At 40.0% G+C, this 16773-nt stretch overlaps 3 protein-coding genes across 4 annotated transcripts; 1 reads left to right on the plus strand and 2 right to left on the minus strand.

Moving 5' to 3' along the window:
- Positions 1–251: 251 nt before the first annotated feature.
- chtf8 (CTF8, chromosome transmission fidelity factor 8 homolog (S. cerevisiae)) lies at positions 252–1675 on the minus strand. Of its 2 annotated transcripts, none has more exons than XM_088378779.1 (3): positions 1605–1675; positions 1241–1364; positions 252–826 (listed from the first exon to the last, which is right to left on the minus strand). In XM_088378779.1, exons 2-3 carry the CDS (start codon positions 1304–1306, stop codon positions 563–565), a joined length of 330 nt encoding a protein of 109 aa, XP_088234905.1. In that variant the 5' UTR covers positions 1307–1364; positions 1605–1675; the 3' UTR covers positions 252–562. The 2 variants fall into 2 exon arrangements, with proteins under 2 accessions (XP_088234905.1, XP_088234904.1); XM_088378778.1 differs by having other exon boundaries at positions 1475–1641.
- utp4 (UTP4 small subunit processome component) lies at positions 1653–7338 on the plus strand. The gene is made up of 16 exons (XM_088378773.1): positions 1653–2088; positions 2346–2534; positions 2628–2712; positions 2834–2923; positions 3019–3230; positions 3373–3544; positions 3981–4072; positions 4193–4289; positions 5053–5117; positions 5425–5544; positions 5728–5884; positions 6055–6161; positions 6249–6344; positions 6451–6636; positions 6728–6838; positions 7085–7338. The coding sequence occupies exons 1-16, from the start codon at positions 1930–1932 to the stop codon at positions 7199–7201; spliced, it is 2055 nt and encodes a 684-aa protein (XP_088234899.1). The 5' UTR covers positions 1653–1929; the 3' UTR covers positions 7202–7338.
- A 3962-nt stretch (positions 7339–11300) lies between these two features.
- Positions 11301–15464, minus strand: il17c (interleukin 17c). Its single transcript, XM_088378336.1, has 3 exons — positions 15261–15464; positions 14959–15188; positions 11301–12198 (listed from the first exon to the last, which is right to left on the minus strand). Exons 1-3 carry the CDS (start codon positions 15270–15272, stop codon positions 11952–11954), a joined length of 489 nt encoding a protein of 162 aa, XP_088234462.1. The 5' UTR covers positions 15273–15464; the 3' UTR covers positions 11301–11951.
- Between the last annotated feature and the right edge of the window lie 1309 nt (positions 15465–16773).

Raw genomic sequence — 16773 nt, forward strand, 5'->3', positions numbered from 1 at the left:
TCTGACACAATAATCGTTTATTTAAGAAATATAGGTAGTCGTAGCTCTAAAATTGAAAATTTTACACTGAAGCCACGTGGTCGTATCGGACTGCTTTTGGCCGATAACACTCATGGATGATCCGTATCGGTAGCACAAAATACTGCTTGGAACATCCCTACAATATCGTGTATGCTGATCAAACCGAACGTCTGGTCTTGGGTAGAACCTTTTTTTAGGAAAAGGCAAGTTTCCGACAAAAAAATTCAAGCTTACACGTCTACTTACTTGCTTTAATGTTTTGCCCCAAAACAGTAATGCTAAATCTCAATACGACATTAAATGACAACAGCATTTGAAAATACAGCCTCAATTGACTAAGCTTTGACATGATTGTCAAAGTGTTTTTGTTTTTTTTTTCTCTTGAAGACAGGGCAGCCTAAACACATCATGGCATTAGCTGAAGAATTCAGTGTGGGTTGCAGGCACTCCAGAGACCTAACTGCTTGTAAACAAATACAAAACCTCTGTTTTCATAATATCGGCCACCACGTAAGTACTGTATTAACATGCAGTCCATACACTATACTTTCTTGGGTACATTAGTGATGATGGGTTTGGGTCGCGTCTTAAAGATAAGTTTTTTCTTGATGAGTGCCGACACGGAGTAGGAGGTTGAGACATGCAGCTCGGTTTTCATGGCAACCTGGGAGGCATTGTCGTAGTCGGTGCTGTCCATAGAGTCCTGTGATTGGGCAGGATGCTTAGTAAGGACGGCAAAGGGTTTTTCCAGTTTGACCTGCTTCCCGTACAATATGTGATGTCCTACAATTAACACAGGCACCCCCTGTTGGAAAGAGAAAGGACAACGGGGCTGATTAAAAATCAAGACAACGTAGAGAACAAGCAACTCTGATTTAGCGGGGAATTGGGTTTAATTTATAACAATGTCGATATTTTAAAGCAAAAAAGGCCAATCGCAGGGAACAAGTGATTCTTATCAGTAGGTCTGAAACAACAAACTGCATAAAGTCAAACTAAGTAACAAATTCACTTTGACCTGTTATGCACAAAAAAATGATAATTAAAGGTTTTAAATGAGTATACATGTATATCTTACCCTTATTTAGGGCTTTGGATATCAGCAATATTAGAATAATGTCATATACACAGCGCTGTATTTTGATTATTGAGTGTGGTTCAGTGTCAGCAACTATGTAAACATCTTCAGCATTATTAACTAACATTGTTCATAGTTTACCTCTTTGGTGTAAAGCAGGTCTCCCATTACATTACCTGCCAGACCAGAGTTGTGTCTGGAGATCATCTCTCCCTGCAGCTCGATCAACAGCCACTCAGGAGGACTGCTGCCATCAACACTTCCTCTAAATAGACAGTCATAAATCAGATCAATACATATTGACAAGTAGTATTAGTTACATATACTGCACGAATAGTAACCTCAAAAGTCAACAATAGAGCATTCGCTTTTTACCTTATGACTATTTGAACCATTGTGGACACTCGTACTCCTCAATTCATTAACAAAGTACACAAAAAACAATAAATGCACATTTATTGGCGAAGCCTCGCCAAAAAGATCTTTCGATGATGTTGACACTCACGTTTCCCGCCAGACGCCGGTGGGCCGGGTCCCTGATTCATGACGTAGTTCCGGTTAGTACCAGCTGTAGGTTGTTCATTTCCGGGTCAGATGTTTCTAACGTGGTTACCCATGTTTTCCAGCGTGTGTCAAAGTTGTGTGAATCTTTATTATAACGTGAGAACTCGTAATCTTCAACGTGTTCTTCCGGCCAACTTTCACGCGCTTATTTTTTTTCCACGTGTTAGCTTTTTGACTTGCTAGCACGTAGCGAAAGCACGTGTTTGCCAGGCTCCCCTCTACTCGTGTAGGAGCTACCTGAGCGTGGCTTTTCCCTTTCGAACAAAATGGGTGAGTTTAAGGTGCACCGTGTTCGTTTCTTCAACTACATGCCCAGCGCTGTCCGAGCCATGGCGTTCAACAGCCGCACTGAGAGGCTTGCAGTGGCCCGGGCTGACGGAACTGTGGAGATCTTTAACTTCAGTGACCACTACTTCCAAGAGAAGGTGAGAAGCTCAGTCATCCCTTCCACAGCAGCCTGTCTCAATTCAACTTCATAAAGTGCTTTAGAAGCGCCACCCAGCCGTGGTATTCCAGTTTTCACTAACAAACTCACTTCTTATATTTTTTTTGATCAAGAAAATGAAAACAGGTTCTATTTTATATATTCCTAATGATTGTATTCTGGAACTGAGAATAATAGTTTTTATTATTATGTTTGAACGTATAATTGTGCAGTGACCATTTCCACTCTTTTGGTAAGGTGATTCCTGGTCAGGATAACGCCGGCATTGAGGCTCTGTGCTGGGTGGGTCAACGTCTCTTCAGTGCTGGCTTGCGTGGGGAGATCACAGAATATGACCTCGAGAACTTGCAGCCCATGTACACTGTGGATGCCTATGGGGGACCGATCTGGGCCATCAGCTGCAACAGCAAGGGAAACCTGCTGGCTGTATGTTAGCACCTAATGGCTCACTTCTTTCTTTTTGTTCAATTAATATGTCAGCGTTTTCATTTGGATCGATGATGCGTATTTTTGTATCAGGTTGGCTGTGAAGATGGGACAGTGAAGATATTTGAAATACTCGAGGGCAAGATTCAGTTTCAGACAAACTTCAATAGGCAGAAAAGTAAGACCATTTTTGAGAAAATCTTCGTTTTTGTGTAATTTTGCCAGCGCACACACACTGTATGTGTCTTGTGAAGACAACCTACAGCCATTGTGACACGTCTGTTACTGAAATCTTGTAGGTCGTGTCATCAGTGTTTGCTGGCATCCCTCTGGCACGCAGTTGGCCGCAGGCATGATGGACATGATCCAAATATTTGATGTTGAGACTGGTAATTTGATTCAAACTCGACATGAATGTATACCGAACACATGGTACATGGATAAAAATGACCCTTTATTTTTTTGGTGGCTATGCTTATTTCAGGTCAGAGCTTGCACAGAATGCTTGTTGATAGAGCTGCGCAAGCATCCAAAACCAAGGAGGTGGTGGTTTGGAGCATAGTCTTCTTATCTAATCACACTGTCATCAGTGGTGATTCTGCTGGAAAGGTCCAGATATGGGACGGAATTACAGGAACACTCGTCCGCACTCACCTACTCGCCAAGTGTGACGTGCTTTCGCTTTCTGTATCCAAGGCAAGTGGGGCATTAGTTGAAGTATCACATTTCCAAATGTAGTGTGTCATTATTTTACATCGAGCATTATAAGGGATTGTTTCCAAATCCAGACTTTCCAAAGTACGTATATGTGCATGTAAATGAATTGCTTATTTTGCAGGATGAAAACAGCCTTGTAGCAGGAACGTCAGAAGGCACTGTTGCCCAATTTGAATCTATTTCCCGCTCCTTCAACCACGAAGATAAGGACTGGGTCCGAACCAGAACCTTTAAACACCATTCACATGACGTGGGGGCACTGGTTCACACCGAGACTGCTGTTGTATCTGGAGGTCAGTTTTAAGTTTTTCTTCTGTGGTTGCTCTGATGTATATTTTATGCTCCACCCCCCTTCCTTTTAATATTTTATCAATTGTGGAGCACCCCAAAGAGGATGTTTAAAAATGCCTGTTAATTGTGCTTGTTTTGTCGGGTTTTTGTTTGTTTGTTTGTTTGTTTGTTTTATGGGTGACCTCATTGTGACAAAAGATTTAGTATATTTTCTTCAACTCATAAACTCCAGCTCACGATGCCATCTGGAATTCAACTTGAATCTATAGAATATGGAGACAAAGTTTGTGAAGATGTGGGATGACCACTATGTGTTTCTGACTTTGTTCCTCTTTCAAACATTCATATAATAAGCCCTGAAAGCCATCTGTGAAATGAAACTTGTTATGAAGGCTAAGAAAGCAGCTAAAACATTTTTTATGGTTTCTACCTTGTCAGGTATGGATACACAGCTGATAATTCATCCCTTGCTGCACAATGTGGAGAAGAATACAGTTGAGTCGGCTCAGCGTAAAATAATTTTCCCTCATGTGAGTACTGTAAATTTTGAATTTATTTCAGTTAGCCACATGAAAATGGATCAGTTTAATAATTGTTTGGGCAATCACAACATAAAATACAAAATGTCAATGTGGTTCCCTTCTCTGTAGAGGAGTTTGGTGTCTTGTGCCAAGAAGTCTGGACTGCTGCTCTTCCAGTTCCCTGATCATCTTGAGCTGTGGAGACTAGGAGAGAGTGAGGGGCATGGTGAGAAGACAATAACACACCCAATTTTGATACCTGTGCTCATTTTGGATTCTCAAATATGAAGTGGTAATGTGTAGCCGTGAGGTATACCGTATGGGCCCGAATATAAGACGGTGTTTTTTGCATTGAAATAAGACTGAAAAAGTGGGGTTCGTCTTACATTTGGGGTCTAGACATTAGACCCATTCGCAACGCTAGATGGCGCCAGATATCTTTGAAGCGAATGCCTAACTTAACTCCTGTCACGAAGAATAAAAATAAAAATAGCGGTAGCACGAAGAAGAAAAATAAAAAATAGCGGTAAGAAAGAAAGGAGAAGAAAATAAGAGATAACAGAAAATGGAGAAACAGTAGGTTTATTTACATTTCAAAACCCAGAAGCCATTCATTTACAAGTGTGATTGCACTTTAGTTAACCTATCTAAATGTTCTGAAATTAAGATGCGATCGACAGTTTTTGCATGATTTGAATGAGGCTAAATAACATGCTTTTTCTCTTGAATATATTATTATACTCTTATTTCAGATGTACTGTAGTTATTTTCTGTATAAAATTTAAATTTGGTGTTCAAAAAGTCTAATTTCAAACTTGAGTCTTGAAAAAGAGGGGTCCTCTTATATTCGGGCCAATACGGTGGTCACGTGTCTAATTAACAGCACAGCTCAAAGCACTTGAATGCCGCTAGTAAAGAAAGACAAACCTTTGACGTATGTCAGCATACTATAAACATGACCTTTAAAACACCACTATGATGTTGACCAGGAAAGCCTGGTGATAGTCTACCTTTGAAGAGGAAACCAGAGAAACTGCTTCATCTGAAGAGGAAGGTATGTGGTGTGAAGTCCGCCAATCTTGAGCCTGATACTTTTCTCTAGCGTTGACTGGTGAATTGTAAGAGGATCTGGACTTGATTCATATACTGGTATTGCATAAATGTACGGGCCAAACATTTCAACCGGATTATGAATTCTAAAAGTAGTGTTACGTAACTGCACATACAAGGCCACAACTTCCTCTCATTTAGGACACTTATCTTTATTGACTCACTATGATTGCATATGGACCCAAAATTAACACTGCTGATCAGTAGAGAAACTTCTCCCCAACTCTAATGACAAGCTGTGATGTGCGCAGGGCGAAGAAAATATTTGGTGCAGTGCTCTGTCTCCATGCGGAGAGTGGCTGGCATACTCGACTCTCTCCAGCGTTCGTCTGTACAAGCTACAGGTCCTCAACAACATCAGCATTACGAAGGTGACCGCCTCGCTGCTAACATGAAACATGTTAAGTCGGACTTCTAGTAAAAAGCATGAAACACTGTTGTGCCTCGTGTACATTCTGTGTTTGATAATATTCACGTCGGACTCATGACATGCAAAGCCAGGTTGCCCTGGGTCAAGATTACTCACCTCTTGCCTTTTTTCTTCCTCACCTTAGGTTTCTAAAATACCCAAGATCCTTCACTCAGCCCAGCAGCTCTGCTTTTCCTCAGATTCCTCCAAACTCTTTGCATCCTGCAGCTTGTCATCAGTTGTTGTGGTCTCCCTCAGCCAGTCAGAGTGCAAACACATCCATACCCTTAAACCTCAGCCAGGTGTGATTGCAACTGACCTTTTTCTGGACTCATCTGACCTGCAATAATCCCTAGATTATGCGGTTGACTGACTATTGTTCCCCACCCCCACAAATTAAGCAATGCACTGAACCGGCAAAAAGTGAACCGCAACATATAGCGATGAATGACAATGTATGTTTGTGTTTCAGGTTCCACCCAGGCAGTCCACCTGTTGAATGCGAGTGACGATGGCAAATGGCTGGTTACAGCCAATACAGGCTGTGAGATCCACGTTTACAACCTTCAAAAGCTCAAGGTGATTTGAATTTTATTTTGACTGGACACAAGATGTGTGCCTGACTATACACGGCTTCAACTTGTTCCTATTTGCATGTGCACGTAGCTTCACTGCATGCTGCCGGTGTACAGTTCCTGTCCTACCGCCTTGGCCATCCACCCAACCACTGGAAACCTCGTCACAGTGCATGCTGACCAGCAGGTGAACATCTCCGTCACCTTTGTTCATATCTCTTACTTGTGCAATACCCAAGATTAATGTTGCAATCACATAATCTGCCTGTGATGTGTGCATCTACGCCACGCAGATATTTGAGTTCTCTCTAGTACAAAAGGAATACACCGAATGGAGTCGCAAGCTGCAGAATCATGGGCTGCACCCTCTGTGGCTACAGAGGGACACGCCCATCACCCACATCGCCTTCAACCCCAAGAACTCGGCTCATATTCTTCTGCGCGATGTGTTTATGTTCTGCATCATTGACAAGAGCCTGGTGTGTGAACAGACTAAAATCCACCTTGATTGCCTTATTTTGTGGTGTGCGAAATTCAAATTAACAGGGCCTTTTTGTTTTCCCCACATAGCCCCTTCCTAAAGCAAAATGGCATCTCCCCACTCAGATGGCACTAAGGAGTCTTACCTCAGCAGAGAGGACGAAATACAGCCGTTCGTTCAAGATTTGCAAAACCTTTCAGGTATCCTTTATGATGCTGATTGTGCTTATGATGATAGATAGATAGATAGATAGATAGATAGATAGATAGATAGATAGATAGATAGATAGATAGATAGATAGATAGATAGATAGATAGATAGATAGATAGATAGATAGATAGATAGATAGATAGATATCTGTGCAAGCAGGGAGGTGTTGAGTTTCTGAGCTTTCAGTTTAAAAACTCAAAAGTAGCAATGTTGACTTTCACACTTTGCTTCCACAGCCTCTTTTGAGTTTGTCTCTGCTGGATGACCAGTCCTTAGTTGTGGTTGAGCGCCCCCTGTCGGACATCCAGTCTCAGCTGCCTGCACCTGTACGACGGAAAACGTTTGCCACCTAAACAAAAGCACGCAAAAGCAGCTTTTCACCGACTTGTCAGCATAGATGTCAGAAGGTTGTTGCTGGAGCACATCCAAAAAACAGCAGGTTATCACTTTGTAAAACCATTTTGATAAATTAACACAATTATGACCATTATTCTTGTTTGTTCTGTTTGCTGTTCTCTTTAATTTTTGTTTTGTCAACGCTATCACGAGGTACTTATTATGTTAATGCTTTGTTTTGATCATCCTTGCAAGTCATACTTGCTGTGTCCAGTCCAAAGTTTACAAATGACGGGACAGCTCTAATTTCAGTTCGTCTGCATTGGGAGATGAACCTAGTATGCATAAAAAAGTTTGGGAGCCGTTGTGATTTCTCAAGATTTTCTACTATGAATCATTGATTATTCCGATCAGCATTTTTTCCTCAATTTTTCTTATTTTCAACATAATTACAAATACATGATGCAGTCCTAAACCCCATCCTTCCCCACCCTCCTCAAACAAAACACTGTTTTGTACATGATCACCTCAGTTAACAAAAATTACCTAAACATCTGCGTACACATACAATTTTCAGTATCCACCATCCATACAATAAGTACCTTGTATCAGAAAAAGACAAAAAATAAGTATTATTTAAGTATTAATATATTGCAAGTATATAGGAATTTTTAAATAGACATTGAAACAGCAAAATTATAACCAAGGAAATTGTACATTAAGTCTACGTATGAGTTGAAAGATGAATAATACCAGCTTTTTCACTAAATGTTAAAGGTTCCTAAAAACTTGCCATATTCATACAGTTTGTTCTTAAAGAAATATTCTCTCGACTGCCATACCCTGTCTCATAAACTGGATCCAGGCTCCAAGTGAAAGTGGTTCAGATTTCTTTTTGCTTTGGTCACTACCATGTGCTAACAGTGTTTCCCAACCAGTGTGCCGCATATGACTTCAACCAGTAGGTGTCGGTAATGCCCATTGAAGCTGGTGCCAACTCGCCGTAAAACAAAACGAAGAAGAAAATGACGTCACTTCCTGTTTACGAACGAGTCGTGAATTGCATTTCCCGTTCACCAACGAACAAGTTAAAAGGTGAATTGCCTTCCCGTGCATCAACGGATCAGTCAGTGAATTCGTTGCGTCTCCTGGCGTGAACTATGTAAGCCAGAATGTCGATTTGGGATTTAACAAGGAAAGAAAGAACTACTCAGTGAAACACCACTTCTTTTATGCACGTTTTCTCCAAGCTAACGGCTAACTTTATTGCATGAAGGGACGCGCCGTTATGCAACAACGGGGAGATTATGCTTCTCTTTGGGTCATCTTGATTTTATAACACTTGTAGTAGTCTTTAAATAACGTGTATTCATATGTACACCTAAATATTGTTGTCCAATATATCTACAGCAATTTCACATTGGATTGCTGGTTTGAAATTTATTTTTAATATTATTTTTAATAAACATTTATGTTAAAACTTGTCTGGTGTTTTATTCCTTGTTTTTATATTCGCCAATTAAAACATAAAAATCAGACATTTGGTTAACTGCTTTATATGACAATATGTGTATGTATATCTACTGCAATTTCACATTAAATTGCTGGTTTGAAATCTACTTTTATTATTTTAATAAACATTAAAAACTTGTTAAAACTTGTCTGGTGTTTTATTCCTTGTTTTTATTTTTTTGGCATGAAAACAAAAATTTGACATTTGGTTAACTGCTTTATATGACAATATGTACGTGTTTTACGTTGTGTAATATGTGTTGGTGTCCCCCCCCAAAAAAGAGAAAGTAGTCAAATACACATTCTTGACGCGTACTAAAAATGCATAAAGTTATTAGGTACACCTGGAAATAAATGGTGGTGTACCTAATGTAGTGTCCGTGTGACGTCACAGATCCACCAGCCAATCAGGAGGTGGGGGTGAGGGCGGGTGTGGCACTTTCAGTTCAGTTTTGGCCATGATTTTTCCCTAATGAACTGGCCTGTTATTATGTACACTTGAAAATGGCAGTGTACCTAATGGAGCGTCCAAGTGATGTCACAGATCAGACAGCCAATCAGAAAGTGGGGGTGAGGGCGGGTGTGGCACTTTTCACTTAAACCAGGGGTGCCGACCTCCAATCCTCGAAGGGCCGCGTTCCAATATGTTGTCCAAGTTACCCTCGTTAAGCGCACCTGCGTGAAAAGTTTTAGCTCCTTTCACGTTCAAAAGGAGCTAAAAGTTTTCACGCACCTGCACTTAACGAGGGAATCACACGGACACTCCATTAGGTACACCGCCATTTTCAAGTGTACCTAATAACAGGCCACTTTATTAGGGAAATATCATGGTCAAAGGTCACAAGTGTCAAGCTCTAGTCCTCGGGGCCGCGTTCCAACATGTTTTCCAAGTGACCCTCGTTAAGCGCAGGTGCGTGAAAAGTTTTAGCTTCTTTCACGTTCAAAAGGAGCTAAAAGTTTTCACGCACCTGCACTTAACGAGGGAATCACACGGACACTCCATTAGGTACACCTCCATTTTCAAGTGTACCTAATAACAGGCCACTTTATTAGGGAAATATCATGGTCAAAGGTCACAGGTGTCAAGCTCTCGTCCTCGGGGCCACGTTCCAACATGTTGTCCAAGTGACCCTCGTTAAGCGCAGGTGCGTGAAAAGTTTTAGCTTCTTTCACGTTCGAAAGGAGCTAAAAGTTTTCACGCAGGTGCGCTTAACGAGGGAATCACATGGACACTCCATTAGGTACACCGCCATTTTCAAGTGTACCTAATAACAGGCCACTTCATTAGGGAAATATCATGGTCAAAGGTCACGGGTGTCAAGCGCTAGTCCTCGGGGCCGCGTTCCAATTTGTTTTATTTCATTAAACACACACAACTGATTCTAAAGATTCATTCACTTAACTGGAATGCATATCACTAGTACAAAAGAGTGCAAACAATTGCAGGCTGCCGGTCAAAATAGCTGACTGGTTAGTCACTTGGGCTCTTGCTTGGTAAGAAATCGGTTCGATCCCAGGTGCAAGAGAATACTTGGATGTGCTTTTGTTGTGCAATTAACCATTTATTTATTTCTTCTTTTTTTTTTTTTTTTAACCTCGTGTAGTGTACCTATTGAAGTGTCCATGAGGTGTACCTACACATATTGTCATTTAAGCAGTTAACAAGATGTCTGATTTTTGTTTTAATTGGCGAATATAAAAACAAGGAATAAAACACCAGACAAGTTTTAACATAAATGTTTATTAAAATAATAATAATAATAATACAAGTAAATTTCAAACCAGCAATCAAATGTGAAATTGCAGTCGATATATTGGATAACAATATTTAGGCGTATATATGCATACACGTTATTTAAAAATTACCTCAAGTGTTATAAAATCAAGATTACTCAAAAACAAGCATAATCTCCCCGTTGTTGCATAACGGCGCATCCCTCATGCAATAAAGTTAGCCGTTAGCTTGGAGAAAATGCGCATAAAAGAAGTGGTGTTTCACTGAGTGGTTCTTTCTTTCCTTGGTAAATCGTAAATCGACATTCTGGCTTCCATAGTTCACGCCAGGAGGGAGACGCAACACATTCACTGACTGATCCGTTGATGCACGGGAAGGCAATTCACCCTTTAACTTGTTCGTTGGTGAACGGGAAATGCAATTCACGACTCGTTCGTAAACAGGAAGTGACGTCATTTTCTTCTTCGTTTTGTTTTACGGCGAGGTGGCACCAGCTTCAATGGGCATTACCGACACCTACTGGTTGAAGTCATATGAACTGAAAAAGAACGAATCACTTAAGGAAGTGATTCGGGCACTTTCGTTCACTGAAAAGATTCGTTCTTTTGAACCCATTGTATGTAGTTGTATTGTTTAATGTGTATGGGTTGTTTCCACTGGATGTAAAAAAAAAAAAAAAAAAAAGCTGTATCAGTGTGTGTGTGTGTGTGTGTGTCTGAATCAGATGACCTTTCAATAACATAGTGAATAGCTCATATTTGTATTGTATTCTTTTCATATTCCTTTGCATCCAGGACGAATAACACAATGCAAATTCAAATGAGCAACACAAATGTCAGCCTAACAAAGAAACCCAGCAAACGGCTACAAACCATGAGAAAGTAATGTCATCTTTATTTTGGTTGAATGAAGCTAACCATACAAGTCCAGTCGACTGGTCCCATTGGGACAATACAGACACGATATCAACATAGATACATCAATTCACTGGCTTTCAATGTCAGATATTCTTCGTTCACTCTCAAAACATCTAAACCTTGCAGAATAGATCAAATGAGTCGCAAATACTGTATGTTAAAATACCAGAACACCTTCATAAAAGAAACTTCTTTTTTTTAAATCCAGTCGACTGGTCCCATTGGGACAATACAAACACGATATCAACATAGATACATCAATTCACTGGCTTCCAATATCAGATCTTCTTCGTTCACTCTCAGAACATCTAAGTCTTGCAGAATAGATCAAATGAGTTGCGAATAAGGTATGTTAAAATACCAGAACATCTTCATTAAAAACTTTTTTTTTAAATACCCCTTATGAGACAAAATGCAGCACTGTAAACATGACAATAAATAAATAGTGTAGAATAAATAAAAGTTGGTTCAACTTTGAAACCCTGAAGTCTTGACCGAATTACAGGAAAAATAGAAAAGGTCAACTCCAATTGTTCTGGAATGGGACGCCACCATCACAAAGTCCACATTCCAGCCAGAGATCATAGTTGACCTGAGATGAGACTACACAAGACGAGGTCTGGCACAGGTGCAGCCCACCGCCACAACCACGGAGACAGGCTTCAAGTAGTACGTTTTCCCGTCAGCGCAGCGCTCCCGCTTCAGAAACACTCGGGTCTGATTGACGGGAGCCGAGTTGTAGTCGTGGGTCAACTCGGCTCTCCCTGTACTGTTGATCATGATGCACCCGGAGCACAGACACTGAGCTTCAACGTAGGTGTCCGGGTAGTGGTCCTTCATGGGTCTCCATCTGGAGATAAACGACAGCGCAGGGTGAGCAACGCGGGCTCGGGGAAAACATGCAAACTCCATACAGGGTGGGTCGGAGGTGGAATCAAACCGGCACCCTCCTAACTGTGAGGCGGACGTGCTAACCAGTGCTCCACTGAGCCGCCGCCATGGAAACTAATAGACGAACTATTCAGGCATCTCCCTTTAAATTACAATTAGTATTATTTGATCATGTATATACATCTTTTCAGTGAAAAGTAAATGAATATAAAAAGAACAGCAAATGTATCTGATGTGTTAGTGTTGTTTCATGAACGTAAATACACATTTATTTTATTTAAATTTCTTGTGTGGCAGAATCTGCCTGAATTTGTTCTTTTCTCAAGAGTAAATGTATTATTGTTTCAGTTAGACTGATATTGTCTGTATACCTGAATTGGCACACTCCCAGTTAAACCTTTTGTCTAATTGACGTTAATCCTTCAATCACAAAAAATCACAAGTGACTGAGCATTTACTCCTTGTCTAATTTTCCCACAATTACTTTTACTCAAGCAATATTTGGAGGAATACTTTTTCCAATGACAGATCTCTTACTATTCTGGTCACCTCTGGTTATAAATAGATCTGGGTTATAAATAGAACAAACCACCTCTGGTTATAAATAGGTCTGGGTTATAAATAGAACAAGCACAAGTACTGTACGAGTCGTGATGATGCAATTTGTACAATGATGCAATGCTGCTGAACCCGGTTGAAAAAAGAAAAGAAAAGAAAAAAGATCCTCCCAGTACCGCCCACTTTGCTGTATAAATGACAAACTACTTCCTGAAGTCAGCTGATATCGGCTCCTGCACGCCTGCAACCCTTGAGGAAAAACGACCAGATAATGGATAGATCGATAAAAATAGGAAAATAGAGTTTAATCTGACTAATATTTTTGAACGTCAAAATATATCGATAGGGGAATATACGAGCGAATGTGCTTTTAAGATGGGTGGGTTCAATTTCGTCACAGGATCATTTCCCAACTGATGATTTCACCACAGGATCATTTTCCACTTGTTGGTTAACTGATTACTTTCACTTTGAACAAAGGAAACGTGCGAGATGGGGAAAGTCTGGAAATCCCGTCATGACAAAATATGACACCACTTTCAGACTCAGCTGGTTTCAGCAATCACATGTCACGCCTCATCATAGCGCGAGAGCGCGTCATATACACCTTTTTTTTTTTTTTAAATGTGAAAGGTGATGGACATGATCTAATACATAGAAGTAATCAAAATAAACATTCAGTTTTGAGGTGAAATTTCAAGAGGTAACCTGATGAACTTAATTAGACCTGAACTTCTAAATCCATGCCTAACTGTTTAATGCTGTATTATATTTTGAACAGCAAAACCTAGTCTATCAATTCCAGTCTCTCTATCAACCTGCTATTGATTACACTGTGCAACAAACACTCTGAATGGCCATTTCCCTGCAATATTATTTCTGTTTGAAGCCTTGCAATGGCAAGGTACAATTTTTAGGTGTTGTCTCTGTCTCATGATGTCAAAATTTAAACAGCATGATACAGAAAACTGGTTAAATACCCATTTTAATTGAGCCAACACATTTATTTAATTGGCCAAAGTGCTGAAACATTATAAAGTTGGAAAAGGTCAAATTAAGCTGACCTATAACTGTAAATGTGATTGTGCATTTTGGGGTGACGTGTTAGCTAAGATGTATTTTGATTTTGAGAGCAGCACAGCTTTTAAGTTGAAGATAAAGATTAGAGGATGAATCTCTCGCATGATAAACACTGCACATAAAATCATTCAACTTAAGCCATGCGGCGACACAGCGATGCCTTAATAATTAGTTTGCCATCAAAAGCCATTTCATAGTCTTGTTTTTTTATATAGTTTGAGGTGTTACAAAAGCAAACATTATTTGTGTATTTGTGTTCAGTTTGAGGTGTCTTAATGAAAAGAGAGTCTACTCTTTTCTATTTCTAGATATGCCATGGTTGCCACCAAAGTGGAGCACCAAACACAATACAGTCAAAATGCACTAAAATGGCTGGCAGTGAGAGACCAACAGGAAATTTGGATTTTTTTTACAATATAGTAATTGTTCATTTCACTTTGACTTTAATTTTTAAATTCAGTTATTTTTATTTTTTTATTTTCTTTTTTTCAAATATGCTTCATTTTGGTTTAGTTTTGTTTGAGTATTATTTTTTTGTAAATAGGTGGAATATTTGTGGAGATCAAGACCATTAAAAGTATTGTGTGATAAAGTAAACTACAATTCTCAAACGACTGTTTGACCTTCCCTTTTGCACTGAACAAAATTTCAAATGATCGCCAAAGACAAAAATGATAATTATTTTCGCTACAATTAGTTTTAGTTAGTTATATAAACATATCATTTCAGTTTTGTTTTTTTATTTAATTTGTCAACAAAGTTTTTTTCAATTTCAGTTTTTCCTTACTTTTTGTTAACTATGATAAAACCTTGTAAGTAACTGAATTAGGTGTAAATAATATCACAAGATTACTTTGGATACAGTCATTTCACATGTTAAAACATTTATCCGAGTAATACACAACAATGGTTATACTAGTGTAAGGTAATTTTCTGTTAAGATAGCTGAGCATTTGGGGTGACTCAAGTGTCAATTCATTTGATTGATTTAATCATTATTTATCCAGTTGTCATTTGCAATGCAGGTCTTTTTAACTGTACAGGACTGGATGACGATGATAAAGATGAAAAGGATGCTTACACGTATCTCCAGGGAGACAGTGACCTCTCCTTCAGGTCCCAATACGAGTAGAGGTCCAGGGGGCACTCAGCGGGGGAGTCGTGGGCCGGTACCACCGCAGTCTCCTGCGGCTGCGGGTAGTGGGTCGCCAGCTTCCTGAGGGCTATCTTGCTCAGCTCCCCCTCCTCGTAGCAACGGTTCAGGTTGGACGACCACGCGAGTCCCACCAGGAGGGCCACCACGGCCATTATCTGAGTCGGACGCGAAAGTGGTTGGTACCGCGGATGGGATGAGGAACAGTTGATTGTGACGTCCCCACTTACCTGAGTCTCCATCCTCTATTGGCTCTCTTTGCCTGTCTGGCGAGTCTGCTGCTGGCGGACATCTTTTATTATTTATGAGCCAGCGGAAGCTACGGTGGCATGAGGAAATGGAAAGCAGGTGTAATTGGTGAAGAGTTTGGACAACTACCACGCATACACACTCATCGTCATGTTTACACCCTCACGAGTGTTTTGATTTGCAGAAGACGTCACGTGGTCGCTCCCCCCCCCCCCCCCCCCCCAAATTGTTAAACATAACAAAGATATACCTAGTGACGCATGGGGCGAGATTTCGTCACCTCGGCTATCGTTTATTATTTGCCAAAGTACTGTTTAACTACTTGGGTAAGAATCCCCGTGCATCGAGGATTGTTTAACCGTGTTTTATTAATAATTTCCTCACTGTAATAAATGTAGCCAATAATGATGAAAAGTTTCCCGTGCAGGAAAAGAAAGGGAGCGATTAAGATCAGTGTAAGCACAAGCAAATTTCACAGATATGAGTAATCCGACTTTTTGAACAGTGATATATATTGTTTGTTTTTTATTGTTTTTATTCTTTAAATCATGTTCGAAATTTGATTGTAGTTGGCACTCTTATTTTCAGGAATTGCTGACAATTCACCGAGTATGCTTTTAAGTCCTTGTCAAGTGAATAATTTGTCTTTCGTGACAGAGAACACGTTTGTTAACAAACTTGCCATATTTGTGTAGTCACGACATAATGACGCTGTGCTTGACAAGACTTAAGCAAATGCTTACCTGTCAATCAAACACTTGCTCTACAGCACAGGTGTCAAACCCAAGGCCCGGGGGCCAGATACGGCCCGCCACATCATTTTATGTGGCCTGCAAAGACAAATTGTGCATCAACTTCGTGTGTCATTACTCGAATTGCAAATTGTCTTTACTTTTAATAATATCTTTTTTTTAAATATTTGACCAGTTTTTACTCATCTGATTTGAAAATGAGTTATTTGTCAGTTTGTTTTGTAGCTTTTATTGTATATAATGAGGTGCTCATACATTTATTTGGGTTGACAGTCACAATGGCCCTCCGAAAAAAGCTATGACTACAATGCGGCCCGCGAAAAAAATGGGTTTGACACTTTTTTTCTAGAGTCTACAGCATTTTTTTTTTTTTGCAGTATTGGGCAGAATGAGCACTGAGTACAACGGCTCCACATACAATCAAGTAAACTATTGAGGACGTTCAATGAGCAACCTCACGCACAAGTCACAGAGAAACTGCCTCCACAGTTTCAAGCTTGTGCTACGCTTTGAATCATGATCAACTTTGGTTCTTAGATGATGAGCCGATGCCAGATTCTCCCATGAATGTATGTAAACTTGTTCCACCACAACTTTTGTTGCTATTCAAACAAGCACATTCATGTTTCTCTACATACTGAATGTAGGCAGTTACCTCAAAATCCCTGATGTCAACTAAAATGACAAAGTAACGGACACGGGTAATCCCAATAAGTTAGAAATTTCTGAGTATTTTGGCCCA

The sequence above is a fragment of the Syngnathus floridae genome, chromosome 6 (genome assembly GCF_059516105.1).
Source record: "Syngnathus floridae isolate MCC-2025c chromosome 6, RoL_Sflo_1.0, whole genome shotgun sequence".
Lineage (NCBI taxonomy): Eukaryota > Metazoa > Chordata > Actinopteri > Syngnathiformes > Syngnathidae > Syngnathus > Syngnathus floridae.